The 14,666-nt window shown below is 42.8% G+C and overlaps 1 protein-coding gene across 2 annotated transcripts in view; it reads right to left on the bottom strand.

Annotated features, from left to right (window-relative positions):
• Positions 1 to 2,951: 2,951 nt before the first annotated feature.
• IPO8 (importin 8) overlaps positions 2,952 to 14,666 on the bottom strand; it is a 58,485-nt gene continuing 46,770 nt past the window's right edge. For both annotated transcript variants that reach the window (XM_084877845.1, XM_084877846.1), the window contains 4 exons: positions 12,701 to 12,906; positions 8,674 to 8,877; positions 6,477 to 6,593; positions 2,952 to 5,142 (listed from right to left, as the gene is read on the bottom strand). In XM_084877845.1, coding sequence (XP_084733971.1) covers positions 5,045 to 5,142; positions 6,477 to 6,593; positions 8,674 to 8,877; positions 12,701 to 12,906 — 625 coding nt within the window. In that variant the 3' untranslated portion in view covers positions 2,952 to 5,044. The remainder of the gene's footprint in view (positions 5,143 to 6,476; positions 6,594 to 8,673; positions 8,878 to 12,700; positions 12,907 to 14,666) is intronic.

Raw genomic sequence — 14,666 nt, 5'->3', positions numbered from 1 at the left:
GATCGTCCTCTCTTAAACAAAACCTGCATCTTGAAAGTCATTCTGCCTCGTTAGGGAATAGGCAAAGGCAGTGAGGAGGGGCAGGAGCAGGTGCGAGATCTCAGATTGGAGGACACTAGAATATTTCAGCAAGGAATGGGGGTGGGCTACAGTAAGATAATTGGAAATCGAATATTTTTTGAAGAGATAATCAGTATGAAGAGTAAGTGGGAGTCATCAACATTGACACCCAACCTTCTAACAAGAACTGGGACACTGGGAGAGGGTGGAATTGGAGATAAAGAGTAAAAACGATGATTTTTTTTTTTATTTTTTTTTTTATGTAGACATGTGGAGTTTGAGATATACCGGTATGTGTCTCTCAAAAGATGGCAATTGGTTCTAAAAGTCTGAATGCCTGAGAAGAGGTCAAAACTGTCGGAGGGCGCCTAGGATCAGTCTCAGAAGAGCTTCCTACAAAGTAATTAACTGATTAATAAATAAATAGGTTCTTAAAAACTAAGTAGAGGCTAATGAACCCATAGGGGAGAGGAAAGAAACAGCCAGTGTTAGAAAAAGGGGTTCTTTGTCATGGAAACCAGAGGTCTGAAAAGAGAGGACCTCACTGCTCAGGATGCAGCTAAACATAAGGCCTAGGCACTGGGTTTAGAAATGGATCAGCGGGACCACAGTGATCCACAGATCACATCTTACCTTCAGTGGCATCTTATCTACTTCACCATCCAGCTGCTGCTACTGCTGCTGCTGCCAATTTGTTTTCTCCTAAAAGCCAGGTGCCTCCACAGGAACCTACCTGATTCTGAGATCCCATCTGTGGCCTCCGAGATGCCTCCAAATTCCAAGTTCATTGGCAGAACTTCACAAACACATTCATTTGTTCATATTAATTATACTTAACCACCAGAAGCAGGGCATGTAAACAAAAGGTGTATAACATACTGTGTAAAGCAGTCTCCGCCCTCAAACTTATGATCAATGGTATGAGCAGCTCAAGGTGAAACAACAAACACACACATGCCGTGAAAGAGAAGGAGCCCTGGCCCGTGTGGCTCAGGTGGTTGGAGCGTTGTCCCTCGCAGTGGAAGGTCTCAGGTTCCCGGTCAGGGCACATAACTAGGTTGCACAGGGGTGCACACAGGAGACAACCAATCGATGTATCTCTCTCACATCCATGTTCCTCTCCTTCTCTCTCTTTCTTCCTCTATAAAATCAATTAAAAAGGAAAAAGGGGAGGGGGAGCGGAGAAAGAGAGGGAGGAAGAAGAGGGAGAAGGAGGAGGAGGAAGTAAAGGAAGAGGAAGAGGAAGAGGAGGAGGAGGGGAGGAGGAACAGCAGCAGCAGCAGCAGCTTATGCCAAAGCCAGAGGTTAACCACTTTGAAGGCGTTCCAGTCCACTGGCATGCTTAAGGAGAGGGCCCAGCGGAGTCAGACTGTCTGGAGGCCAGCGGGTGAAGGTCAAGCTGCACAAGCCCCCAGGAGAATGGCTGCCAAGAAAGAGAAATTAGGGCACTACCCCCTCTCGCCGGGTGGTGGGAATGGTGGGCCACTCTAACTCACAAGAGCTTGGTGTGGGACACCGGGCCACAGCTGAGGCCTTGCTGTGAGGTTCTCATCCTCCTTGGCTTTTCCCGTCATGCCCAAGGAGGTCCTTTGGGGAAAAGTCTCCATAAGGTCACTCCTCCGTGAGTTGCTCTTGGCCCCCTGCAAATTCTAAAGCCTTTTGGGAGCCTCCAGTTTCTAGGCTTTTGAGGCACCCGTCTCCCTGTGCAGTTTTCATGTTGGGTGATATATCCAAAGTGAAGGTCCTCTCGGTGCCCTCCAGGGAGCAGGTGCATTCACTCACCTCCCTCGCCCGCCCCCAATGGCAGAGCCTCGCACTCCCTTTTCTCCACAACACAGCCCAGCCACTTGCTTTCTGTTGCAAACAGCCCTCTCTCTCCTGGTCACAGTTGCCCTCATGTTGGTGTTCTTCCTAAAGCCTCGTCCAACCCTTTGTTCATGGACAATGTGGCCTCATTCACTAGTGGTCTGCCTGGCTTCCAACCCACCCATCAGCACTTGCACACTCATCTCAATGAAGTGCATCAGAGACTGGATTACCTACCCTGTAAGGTTGGAAAACACACACACACACTCCGGTGGTCCCTGACCATAAGACCAATTTCCCCCTGATTTCTTCCATGAACTTATTACAGTTTTCAGTCTCAACTGCTGAAGAGAAAATGGATCTGTAATTCACTATATTACTTAAATGACAGAATTTAAAATAACTGTTTTTCTAGCTTAAGAATTTTCCCTGCTTGCAGAAACCGGTTTGGCTCAGTTGTAGAGCGTCGGTCTGCGGACTGAAAGGTCCCAGGTTTGATTCCGGTCAAGGGCATGTACCTGGGTTGCGGGCACATCCCTGGTAGGGGATGTGCAAGAGGCAGCTGGTCGATGTTTCTCTCTCATCGACGTTTCTAGTTCTCTATCTCTCTCCCTTCCTCTCTGTAAAAAAAAAAAAAATTTCCTGCTTAATAACTTACTAGTTCTGTGTGGTCTTAACAGAAAAGGTAAGTGGGAAGGAGCCGAACGAACTATAATACCACGCTTTCAAGGCCATGCTAGGTAAGGATTTTAGAATTAAAGGGCCACATGTACCATTTCACTCGGTTGCGATGGCTCCCAATTTGATGGCGGCCCATTAGAAAATGGCTCCAGTTCGAGCACCTCCTTTCCCTCCAGGTCCTGCCCTGGAAGAGACCTTGGCTTTGCCAGAGCTTCTGTCACACTCAGGCATGCATCCTGGGTTAGGAGATGGCCCCTCCCCCCCCCTCCCGTTAGCCGCTCCTGATGGGCCCTGATTACCTCCCAGACCGAGAGCCGCCTTGCGCCAGGTCCCCCAGGAGTCAGGGAAACACTATGGGGTTTGAATGACCTGCCACATTTCAGCAAACATCACGCACAGAAAAGTTCAGGATCCTGGGGATCAGCCCGCATTTTACTTTACAGTACATTCATATAAGTTCCTGCATGTCCGAGAGAGCCAGATCACATTCAGGTTAGCACTGCTGGTAACAAAATTATACAACTACCCTGGCTTCAAAAACAGGATGGGATGATACACATTCACAAGTACTTCCCTTTAATACTGCAGGAGACAACACATTACAAAAATGCAATCACATGCCTTTGATAGTCCAGTGCGAAGGCATATTATTTATGTTAAAATTAAATGATTTGGGGCAGTGGTCGGCAAAATCATTGGTCAACAGAGCCAAATATCAACAGTACAATGATTGAAATTTCTTTTGAGAGCCTAATTTTTTAGACTTAAACTTCTTCTGCCACTTCTTCAAAATAAACTGGCCCAGGCTGTGGTATTTTGTGGAAGAGCCCACACTCAAGGGGCCAAAGAGCCGCATGTGGCTCGCGAGCTGTAGTTTGCCGACCACAGATTTGGGGCATGAGAAGAATAAGGGTTTCTCCTCCCCTCCTCACCCCCCAACGCCATCCTTCTCTTATAGCCATCAGCTGGCATATTCACCGTCAACGTCTGGGGAAGAGAGGGACAGAGGATAAAAGGAGATCATTTAGCTCCAAAACGCATGGCTTCTTGGGCCAATTCTATAAAAACTACTTAAATAATCTGAAATTCTAAAAAGAGTTAATAAGAGACGGTACAATGAGAAGCACCTGGAGAAATTCCTCCAGTTGCTGATGGCAAATATCAGCTGCAGACTTTTCACAAAACAGGAAAACTGTGTCATATACAGTAATATATTAAGTTCTGAAAGAAACACTTTAACTTTACTGAATGAAAACACTATGACCCATGTTCTGGTCTTGAATCAGCTCAGAAAAACAGCTGTCATTTTCATCTGCAATATTTTCAATGGGCTTTCTTACATCATTACCATCTAAGAGTGCAGCTGACCAACAGCCCTGACCCTTGAAAAATATAAGAAGCCAAACTGAGCTATAATAAAGACTAGAATGAATTAGGCAGGAGAAAATACAGATGTGTGAGAAAGCAACAAGTTAGATTTGGGTCTCTTTTTTTTCCTAGATAAAAAACATTGTTACAAAATGCTTTGGACCCGGGTTGAACACAGCTGGAATGATGAGTTATTAAAAATGCAAGCCCCATCCTGAAACATAGCATGCTCCTTTTCTCTACAAGTCCAATGTGCTTTAGGATGACTATCAATTCGTTCCATCATTAAGTACATGATTCAGAATATACTTGGACTTATTTATTCCACTGACTGAAGAGTCCCTACCACTTGCCACCAAGAAATTTTTCAGTCCTGAACTGATCAGGTTATAAATAAAACTGATATTCATATTTGCTGCCTCTAAAAGAAATACCACCCTTTCAGGGCTGAAACGCATGATGGGAGAGGGAATAAGACGCTGCTTAGAACAGTCACAAAATATCTTATGAAAACCCAGAGCAAGTGCATACGTGACAGCCCCTGAAGAAAGCCCTGCCACTGGGTAAGCGAGGGGAGCAGTGACGTTTTTGAAACCAGAGTGAGTTGGAGCTAACTGCCTAACAGTAACTTCACATAGTAAAATGCAGAATAAGTCAACATAGCGCCAAAAAGTTTACATTATATCTAGAAATATGTTTTATGCTTTAAAAAAATTGCAATGCACTCCAAAAAATGTTTTCAGATAATTCATGTACAACAGAAGGCACTGTTATCTGCATAAATCCACTGATTCTGCGTGGCAAAAACCTGAGACGTGCAATTGATCCAATCCTCTAAACGCACGTTGGTCATTCATCCTTTGGAGCATATGATTTGTCCTTTTCAGTCCAATGATTTTGTTTTCCTTTAATTTCATACATTACAGTAGCTGCTTAAAATACATATTTCAGGGTGAGAAAGGTCAAAGGGGAAAGTGGATAAAAGTACTGCCCTATGCCAGGCAGTAACTGGCACAGCAGGATGGTGCCAACAGCAGCTCCCACCCCTTCCTCCCCTTGATTCCGCATTCCCCTGGTGAAGTGAAATTTCCCGATGACACGTGGTCTTTGTCGGTGGCTGTTCCATCTTTCAGTTGTTGCTGGGCATAGTCCCAAAGTTAAATGCGGAGAGGACGCCTTTATTTTCAAAGGTGAAGCCTCCCTGTTGTTCAATCTTCTTCTTCGCCTCTAGCATTTGCCAAGAGAAAGGGGGAAAGAAGAAGAGTATTTAAAGTGCAAAGTTGGAATTCACCTCAAAGGAGCCAGATTCTGTATATTTAGCACTGTGAAGCAATGTCACTCACAGCATTAAGTGTCCTACTAGAGATTAGCTTTATCAGACCCAGGGCAGTAAGTAATTATGTTTACCATCATGGAAAAACTGTTTGCTAACAATGAGCAAAATGAAAACAAGTCTCAAAGTTGAGTTCTGCCAGCTCTATGATCTCTGCTGCTGAAAGGACCCCCAGACCTCTCCTGCCAGGAAGAGGATCTGTGCAGCACTGAAAATCTAAGTCAATGAAGAGAACCTGGGTACCTGCCCAGCTAGTGTGGCTCAATGGTTGAGTTTCAACCCATGAACCAGGAAGTCTCAGATTTGATTCCCCGGTCAGGGCACATGCCCAGATTGCTGGCTCAATCCCCAGTAGGGGGAGTGCAGGAGGCAGCCGATCGATGGATGTTTTATCTCTCTATCCCTCTCCCTTCCTCTCTCTCAAAATCAATAAAAACATATTTTTAAAAAATAAATAAATAAAACCTGGGTTCTAAACTCTAGATGCCTATTCCATGATGTTTCTTAGAAAAATATTTTTGTAATTACAAAATCTTTTCCATTGATTTCCTAGTAGTGACCATAATAATATCTACATAAAATGTCTCCAGCTCAAAAACTGAAAATCAACAAGAATCACCAACATGTAAAGTCCAACAAACAGAAATGAATAGTTTCATTTCTACGAATACAAGCTCCTTGCAAGAACTCAAAAAGCGCCTCTCGTCATCTGTGCCTAAGACATTTAGGAGGGTGATCCAGCCAATGCACTCTCCTCAGCAAGACTCATTCCAACCCTCACGTCTTACCTTTAGTTCCAAAACAGGATGAGGATATGAATGACTCTACCATTAGAAGACACATATTAGCCGAAACCGGTTTGGCTCAGTGGATAGATCGTTGGCCTGTGGACTGAAAGGTCCCGAGTTCGATTCCGGTCAAGGGCATGTACCTTGGTTGCGGGCACATTCCCAGTAGGGGGTGTGCAAGAGGCAGCCGATTGATGTCTCTCTCTCCTCGATGTTTCTAACTCTCTATCCCTCTCTCTTCCTCTCTGAAAAAAATCAATAAAATATAAAAAGAGACACATATTAATGCACAGTGTTCTATAAAGTTAAGATACCATGAGTTTAAAAAGACCATACAATAATAACTCATTGTCCTGAAAGGCTGGCCTCTAACCATTTAAAAGCTGATTGTAGGTGCACTCTAACCCATGCACACTCATCTGAGAACCACACTGGCCTACCTGCCACCGTCCTCCGGTGCTCTGCCAGGGTGTACACCTCCTGCAGCGTTCTCCTCTGGTCCTCACTGAGCGGGGCCATCAGCAGTTGGTACCAGGCAGCGTCCCGATTCTGCACAGCTGTTGCATTTGGAGGGAAGGTGGTAGGTGGAGGGGGAAAAGATAAGGGAGCCCCGTGACTATTATTTCAGACAATAATGACAGATCTAATTATAATGAACTGACCGCAGACAGGGAGAGACGGGAAGTGTACAGACAAACACAAGGTAATGTAACTTATTCCAACAATGGATTATTTCTGAGGACCCTTTCAGTAGACAACTATGTGAAGGTTATCAAACATCAAAAATCCTGTTTTGCCTAGTTCTCTGCCTCCTTCACCATCTCCTCTTCTTCGTAGGGTTTTACCAACTATGAATGCTCCCTAAAATCCAAATCTTGGGAAACACCTGTACCCTCTGGTTACCACTGTCCTCCAGAATTCTCAAACTACCTGCAGCTTCAGCATCAAGCCTATACCAAGAACTCAAACTTGTACCTTTAAGCAAAATCATTCCCTAAGCATCCTGGACCTTCCCATTTGGATAACTTGCCTCAAATTCAGTACAACTGAAAACAAATTTAACATTTTACCTCCCAACCTCTCTTCACTCCCCTATTTCCATCAGAATTCCAAGATTCTCCTAGTCAAACACTATAAATCCCCAATATCTTTAACCATGTCCTCTTCACACCCAATCCTCTCTGCTGCTTTATTCGTCTTTCACCTATGCGCTTCTTTCCATCGCATACTGATCCAAAGATGACTTGAGGGGCATTTTAAAATACATATCCCAAGATCCCACCCAAGACCTAAAAGCTTCTGCTCATAATGATGCCCACTCATGTGTGGAAGCGACTCCCTCAGAGCATCCCCGCCCTATTCCTATCTCCACACTTACGCCCTTATTTTCCCTGTGCTTCGGAATGTCCTTCCCTAGACTCTCTACCTCTTGTTCCTGCTAAATTTCAACAAAGCATACAGTATTGTAGCAACACTAAATAATGCCAGTTTATCAGTTTATCATATGCTAGCATTACCTTGTTGGTCATAATATTTTATACAGAAGAGTGCCCACTGTAATACTGCTTTATAATAGAAAAAAAAAAAAAAAAAAAAAAAAACTAGAAATATTCATATGTTTATCAATGGAAATAAATTATGACATAATCATAGGAATACTATCTAAATATATAAAAGCATAAGCGACCGGCCAACCATTCAACCGGCCAACTGGTAGCTATGTTGCACATTGACCACTAGGGGGCAGATGCTCAAGGCAGGAGCTGTCAAGCTGCAGTGACTTAGCAGCTGTGTTTCTCAGGTGATGCACCCAGAACCAGAGAGGAGGGAGCCAGATTCCAGGCTGTGTCACCCAAGAACCGCCCTCTTGCAACCAGGGACCCCTCAGGGGATGTTGAAGAGCCGGTTTCAGCCTGGTTGAGGGACCCCACCAGTGCACAAATCCATGCACCAGGCCTCTAGTGTAACTATAAAACGAAAAGATCTAGCCGAAACCGGTTTGGCTCAGTGGACGGAGTGTCGGCCTGCGGACTGAAAGGTCCCGGGTTCGATTCCGGTCAAGGGCATGTACCTTGGTTGTGGGCATATCCCCACTAGAGGACGTGCAAGAGGCAGCTGATCGATGACTCTCTCTCATTGATGTTTCTAACTATCTCTCTCCCTTCCTCTCTGTAAAAAATCAATAAAATATATATTTTTTTTAAATAGCATTGGTATATGTACAAAAATAATAATTTAATTTTAAAAAATGTAAAAAGTAAAAAAAAAAAGATCTATAATAATAAAAATTTTTCATTATGATTTTATAATTTTCTAAACATTTTCATTGATTTATTATTTACATTGTATAAATTTTCCATTTTCATATCCCATTTTTATACTGGGTTTTTGGTCTCATTCATTTGTAGAAGGTTATAGTTAAGTGTGGATTTTAAGCATAATATATGTATATGCTAAATATTTTATCCCAATCTTTTATAAGTCCTTAAATGTATTTACTAGCATAGTGTCCCTTGCTGTACAAAATTGATAAATTGCTTACATAGTAAAAAAAAAACAACCCCAAAACTTCTAACAAAGGGGAATGAAGAAATAATTGAGAAAAAATATCTTAAGATTTAGGAAATAAAGACATACCCAGCAGAGCTTGGGTAAAAAATTGATATTCATCCACACTATTGTCAAGGTCAAGTGGAGTGCTGAATCCCTCAAGGGCAGTTTCCTCTAAGACCTCTTCATCCCAGTCATCATCATCTTCCTCCTCTTCTTCACCTCGCCCATTCTTAGACTGCATGGCTTGCGCAGTTATATTTGCTTCCTCTTCATCACTTGAAATCTCCTCTGTGAATCCATTCATTATTGAAAAGGAATCAAAGCATATAAAAACAAAATATAAAATTCCAAAGAAGAAAATAAATTATAAAGAGACATTCTGGAAATAGAAAAACTACCACATAATTTCACATAAAATTATAAAAATAAACCTTATCTTAATTGTAGCTTGCTAACTTGAAAATGATTTTATCCTCCTCAATGAAAACAATTTCCAGCTATGCCTAAATCTGTGGTCCAGCTGAACATTACTACCATTTGGTTATGGCAGCCTCATGTTCATTAATATAAAATATTACTTAATTACAGATACACAAATAAACTTTTTGTCAAAAAAGATGTAAAATGAATGTGCATTCAGTACATGTGTTTTATTTTTTTTTAATCTGAAACTTTAACTTTTATGATGTCACCAATGGCAATGCTGCTGATGGTCCCTGAACACAACAGAGTAACACCTGTATCATTAAAAATTCAGATTTCACACCGCTAGTGATTCTACAGATATATGTAATTACTTGACTAAGTATATAATGTGTTTTGGTATGTTTTTGTTTGTTTTTGTTTTTGTTTTTTTAAATATATTTTATTGATTTTTTTACAGAGAGTAACGGAGAGGGAGAAAGAGTCAGAACCATCGATGAAAGAGAAGCATTGATCAGCTGCCTGCTGCACACGCCCTACTGGAGATGTGCCTGCAACCAAGGTACATGCCCTTGACCAGAATCGAACCTGGGACCTTTTGGTCTGCAGGCCAATGCTCTATCCATTGAGCCACACTGGTTTTGTTTTAAATAACAATGCGCTCCCACTGAGAATCTCAACAATTAACTAAGTTGATTATGAATTGCTCAGAAATGTTTGAGTGAAGAGGTCATTTATGCTAATAGCAACAGAAAAAATATAGAAATGTGAAGGAAAAATAAAATAGGTAGTTAGCTACTTTTGGGTTGAAAAGTCAGAAGATGAATTGTTTATCACTATGGACTCTATTTCTGTTTTCAGTGTTGATCTATTCCAATCAGTTAGATCAGCAATAGATAGTAAATGTCAAGATTAAACTGCATGGTAGTTTTAGAAATAATGCAAGAAATCACAGTTTTGACCCCATGTGTATATATGGCAAAAGTGTAATTACAAAGATAGCAAGAAATACTTTTGACAGTTAATCATTCTATACTTTAGTAAGAAATTCAACAAGAAAGTCTGGAGTACTGCAGAAAAATTTCCCTCAAGTCATATCCTATATTAAAAAGAGTAATATGCAAATTAACCATCACTTGCTACACCCACCAGTCAATCAGAGTGAGTATGCAAATTAACCCCAACCAAAATGGCTGCGGCCACAGAGAACAGGAGGGAGGCTTGGGCTTCCTTGCAATGGAAGAAGCCAAGCTTTCCACACACCCTGGTGGGCCCAGGCCTCCATTCAAGGGTACAAAGTTTCAATTATAGAAGATAAATTCCAACAGAAACGGCAGCAGCCACTGAGCTGGAAGAGCAGGAGGCTAGGGTTGCCCCCGGAGATGGAGAAAGCCAACCTTCTGAAGCCCTGGCCAGCTCAGGCCTTCACTCCAGGCTACAAGGTTTCAATTATAGAAGATACATAAATCCCAACAGAAATGGCTGCCGCCACGGAACAAGCAGAAGGCTTGGCTCTGCTCCAGGCTACAAAGTTTCAATTATAGAAGATAAAAAAAAAAAAAAAAAAAACAGATACCAGGGCCTCCACTTGGGTTGCTGTGAGCCGTGGCTAGCCTGCAAACCACCACAGGCCCCTTGCCCAGGCCACCCCACACCCAAAGGGAACCCCCACCCTGATCCAGGACACCCTTCAGGGCAAACCAGCTGACCCCCACCCATGCACCAAGACTCTATCTTATCTAATAAAAGAGTAATATGCAGATTAACCATCACTCCAACACACAAGATGGCCACTATAAGATGGCCAGCAGGGTTGGGCAGTTGGGACTGACCAGGCCTGCAAGGGAGGGCAGTTGTGAGTGTTCAGGCAAGCAGGGGAGGGCAGTTGGGAGGCACTAGGCCGCAGAGAAGGGAAGTTGGGGGCAAACAGGCTGTCAGGGGAGCAGTTAAACATCAATCAGTCTGGCATGGGAGTGGTTAAGGGGTGATCAGGCTGGCAGGCAGAAGCAGTTAGGGGCAATCAGTAAGGCAGGCAGGTGAGCAGTTGGAAGCCAGCAGTCCTGGGTTGTGAGAGGGCAGTCAGACATCCCTGAGGGGTCCCAGATTGGAGAGGGTGTAGGCTGGGCTGAGGGACACTCCCCCTTCTCCATGCATGAATTTCATGCACCAGACCTCTAGTCAATTATAAGCCAATAAAAAGTGGGCAATACAAGAAATTAGAAAGAGAGCATCATAACATAGTAAAAAATTGTAAAAAAAATTCTACTATATATTGTTCTAAGTATATTGTTGGCATATACTTAGCTGGGGGGGAGGGGGAGGGAACTTCTAGTAAAGGAACATTACTGCAAAAGAAGTTCCATAGAATTTAGCATCAAAAATAAAATTGTATTTTTTCCATAAAATTTTTTGTTTTTAACCAGAAGAGGAAAAATTCCATTTGGAGTTAGATAATAGTACTTCCTGGGCCCTTGTAAGAAGTCTTACAAAAACATTAACTAAAATTTGCCAAAACTAGTTTGGCTCAGTGGTAGAGCGTCGGTCTGTGGACTGAAAGGTCCCAGATTCGATTCCGGTCAGGTTGGTTGCGGGCACATCCCTGGTGGGGGGTGTGCAAGAGGCGGCTGGTCGGTGTTTCTCTCTCATCGACGTTTCTAGCTCTCTATCTCTCTCCCTTCCTCTCTATAAAAAATCAATAAAAATATATTTTAAAAAATAAAAATTAAAAAACATTAACTAAAATATTCTTTTTCTTTTTTGTTGTTGTTAATCCTCACCAGAGGATATCTTTTCCATTAATTTTTTGAGAGAGTGGAAGAGAAAGATAGGGAGAGAAAGAGAAATATCATACATCGATTGGTTGTCTCCCACACACAGTCTGACCAGGGCCAGGAATTGAACCTGAAACCAAGTATGTGCCCTTAAATCAAACCCAAAACCCTCCCATCCAAGCTCTAATCATTTGAGCATCAAACAGGCCAAGATCTAATTTTCCTGACTTAACAATTTTATTCTGACTCAAGTAAGTAAATCACCTTCATTATACATTTTATTCTAAATATTAGAAGTCCGATGCACAAAATTCGTGCAAGGGGCTCAGCCCTGGCAGCCATAGCAGCTTGCCTCAACCCTCACAGCCGCGGCTTTGTCCAGAAGGTCATAGGGAAGGTCATTCGGCTATCCAGTCTAATTAGCATATTATGCTTTTATTATTATAGATATAATATGTAAATCACAAATCTCTCCCAATTATAATTTTTGATGACGAGTTACCTGAGAGTCATTTTTCAAAAACCAGGCACTCTGTATGAATCTGCTAAACTGACACTTCTAAGTCTAATAGTTCATTTAACTCATAACTGCTGCCTTCACTGAGATTATTGGGATGGATAAATAAATACTGGGTTGTTAACTTGTTGTCAAGATCATTTAAGCTTGTTATAAATGTATTTCCCAGGGTGTAACAACATTCACAAGGTTCAATAATAAATCATGTGTCAAAAGTGAACAAATATAAATTTATATCACATGATATAATTTAAGTCAACCAAATCCAAACTATCTGTTAAATGTGCAATAGGCCAAAGAATACAAATCTGTTTAATAACTTAAAAAGACTAAGATTCAAAGAAAATACAAGCTCAAACAAAATTCAATTGTAGCATTCACTGCAATTAGAAGGCTTTACCATTTTCTTCTATATCAGTTTTCTTTGCTTTTAAGCGATCTCCTTGGTTTCCCAGTTGTCTGGTTGCACAGACCTGCTTCAGGCCAAGGAAAAGGAAGAGAACTGAGGGCACAATCTGTGCCACCACAGCATCTACTGCAGGAGGTCGATTCTGCAATTCCAAGAGGATACTCAGTCCTATTATACACATCTTCCGGTCATGATGCCTACAAATTATGAAGGAAAAATAAATGTGCATGTGAGGAATGAGGACAAATGCTGAAGAAATTAAAAAAGGAATGTCTAAGGTGTTTTCTAAGTGCAGTCACTGAAATTAATAGAGATATCCCCCAATTTATATTCTATGAAATCCTATGTAAAAGTTAAGTTTTGTAAACTAATTATCATCAAAGGTCTATGGGAGTCAGCAATTCATATAGTGAATCTTACTGTATTATCAATTTATGTTTATTATAAACTAGAGACCCGGTGCACGAAATTTGTGCAAGGGGGGTGGGGATGGGGGAGGTGTATCCCTCAACCCAGCCTGCATCCTCTCCAATCTGGGACCCTTCGAGGGATATTCTACTGCCGTTTAGGCCCGATCCCACCAGGATCGGGCCTAAACAATCAGATGGACATCCCTCTCACAATCAATGACTGCTGGCTCCCAACTGCTCACCTGCCTGACTGCCTCTAACTGCTCTGCCTGCCAGCCTGATCACCCCCTAACCACTCCCCTACCAGCCTGATCAATGCCTAACTGCTCCCTTGCTGGCCTGGTCACCCCTAACTGCCCTCCCCTACTGGCCTGGTCGCTCCAAACTGCCCTCCTCTGCTGGACTGTTAACCCTAACTACCCTCATCTGCCGACCTGGTCGCCCCCAACAGCCATCCCCTGCTGGCCCAGGCACCCTAACTGCCCTCCCTCAAAGGCTTGGTCCCTCTCCCCCCCACCCCAACTACTCTCACCTGCTGGCCTGATCACTCCTAACTGCCCTTCCCTGCTTGCCTGGTCACTCTTAACTGCCTTCCCCTACAGGCCTGGTCCGCCCCAATTACCCTCCCTGCAGACCTGGTACCCCCTAACTGCCTTCCCCTGAAGATCTGGTCCCCCCCTAACTGCCTTTCCTGCTGGCCTAGTTGCCCCCAACTGCCCTCCTCTGCTGACCTGGTAAAGCAGGAATACCTATATCTGACAGCATAAAATTCTTATCCCATGAGAAAAATGGAAGAGTCCCTTAAATTTTGTCTTTATTATATTGGTCTTTTTTGTCAGATAAACTCTACACTAATCCCAAGTGCCAAAACTTATTTCAAAAACTCAGTATCTAATACACTGAACTTAACATCTGTAAGTAAATCAATTAAATGTCTACTACTATAACAGAAGACAAGGAAAATTAAATTATGAAGGAAAGAAGTTTTACCAATGTACACTACATACTTTTTCTACTAAATGTTTCCTCTAAGTTGTTTGAAACTAAAAATATTAAGAATAAAAAGACTACTATATATGTATATATATATATATATATATATATATATATATATATATGAAACCCTAATATGCAAATTGACCAAACAGCCAAACATCCAGTCGCTGACCACCAGGGGTGTACATGGAACACAGCAGGCATTGGCAGCAGGAGGCAGAGTGTGGAACATGGCAGGTATAGGCCATGGCAGAATGGTGGAGCAGGTGAGATGGGGTGCCAGATCAAGGTGGGGTGCCAGTCGCTGGTCACCCCTAACTGCCCTTAGGAGAGCCTCTGGTGGTTACTGAAAATTCTTTCCTCCTGCAAACCACAGTCCCACTGGGCACTCACACCTGCTGCTGGAGTCGGCCCTACTCGTATCCGCTGCCAGTGCTAGAGCCACCACTCACATCTGCTGCTGGCGCCTGGCACTGTCCCCAATTGCTCAGTACCGTCAGCAGGTGCGAGTGGTGGCTGCCAGCCCTGATCGCTCCTCAGGGCTTCTCCAC

This window comes from Pipistrellus hanaki (genome assembly GCF_964339955.1).
Source record: "Pipistrellus hanaki genome assembly, chromosome: 3".
Classification (NCBI taxonomy): Eukaryota; Metazoa; Chordata; class Mammalia; order Chiroptera; family Vespertilionidae; genus Pipistrellus; species Pipistrellus hanaki.
This window is presented reverse-complemented; position numbering and strand designations above follow the sequence as displayed.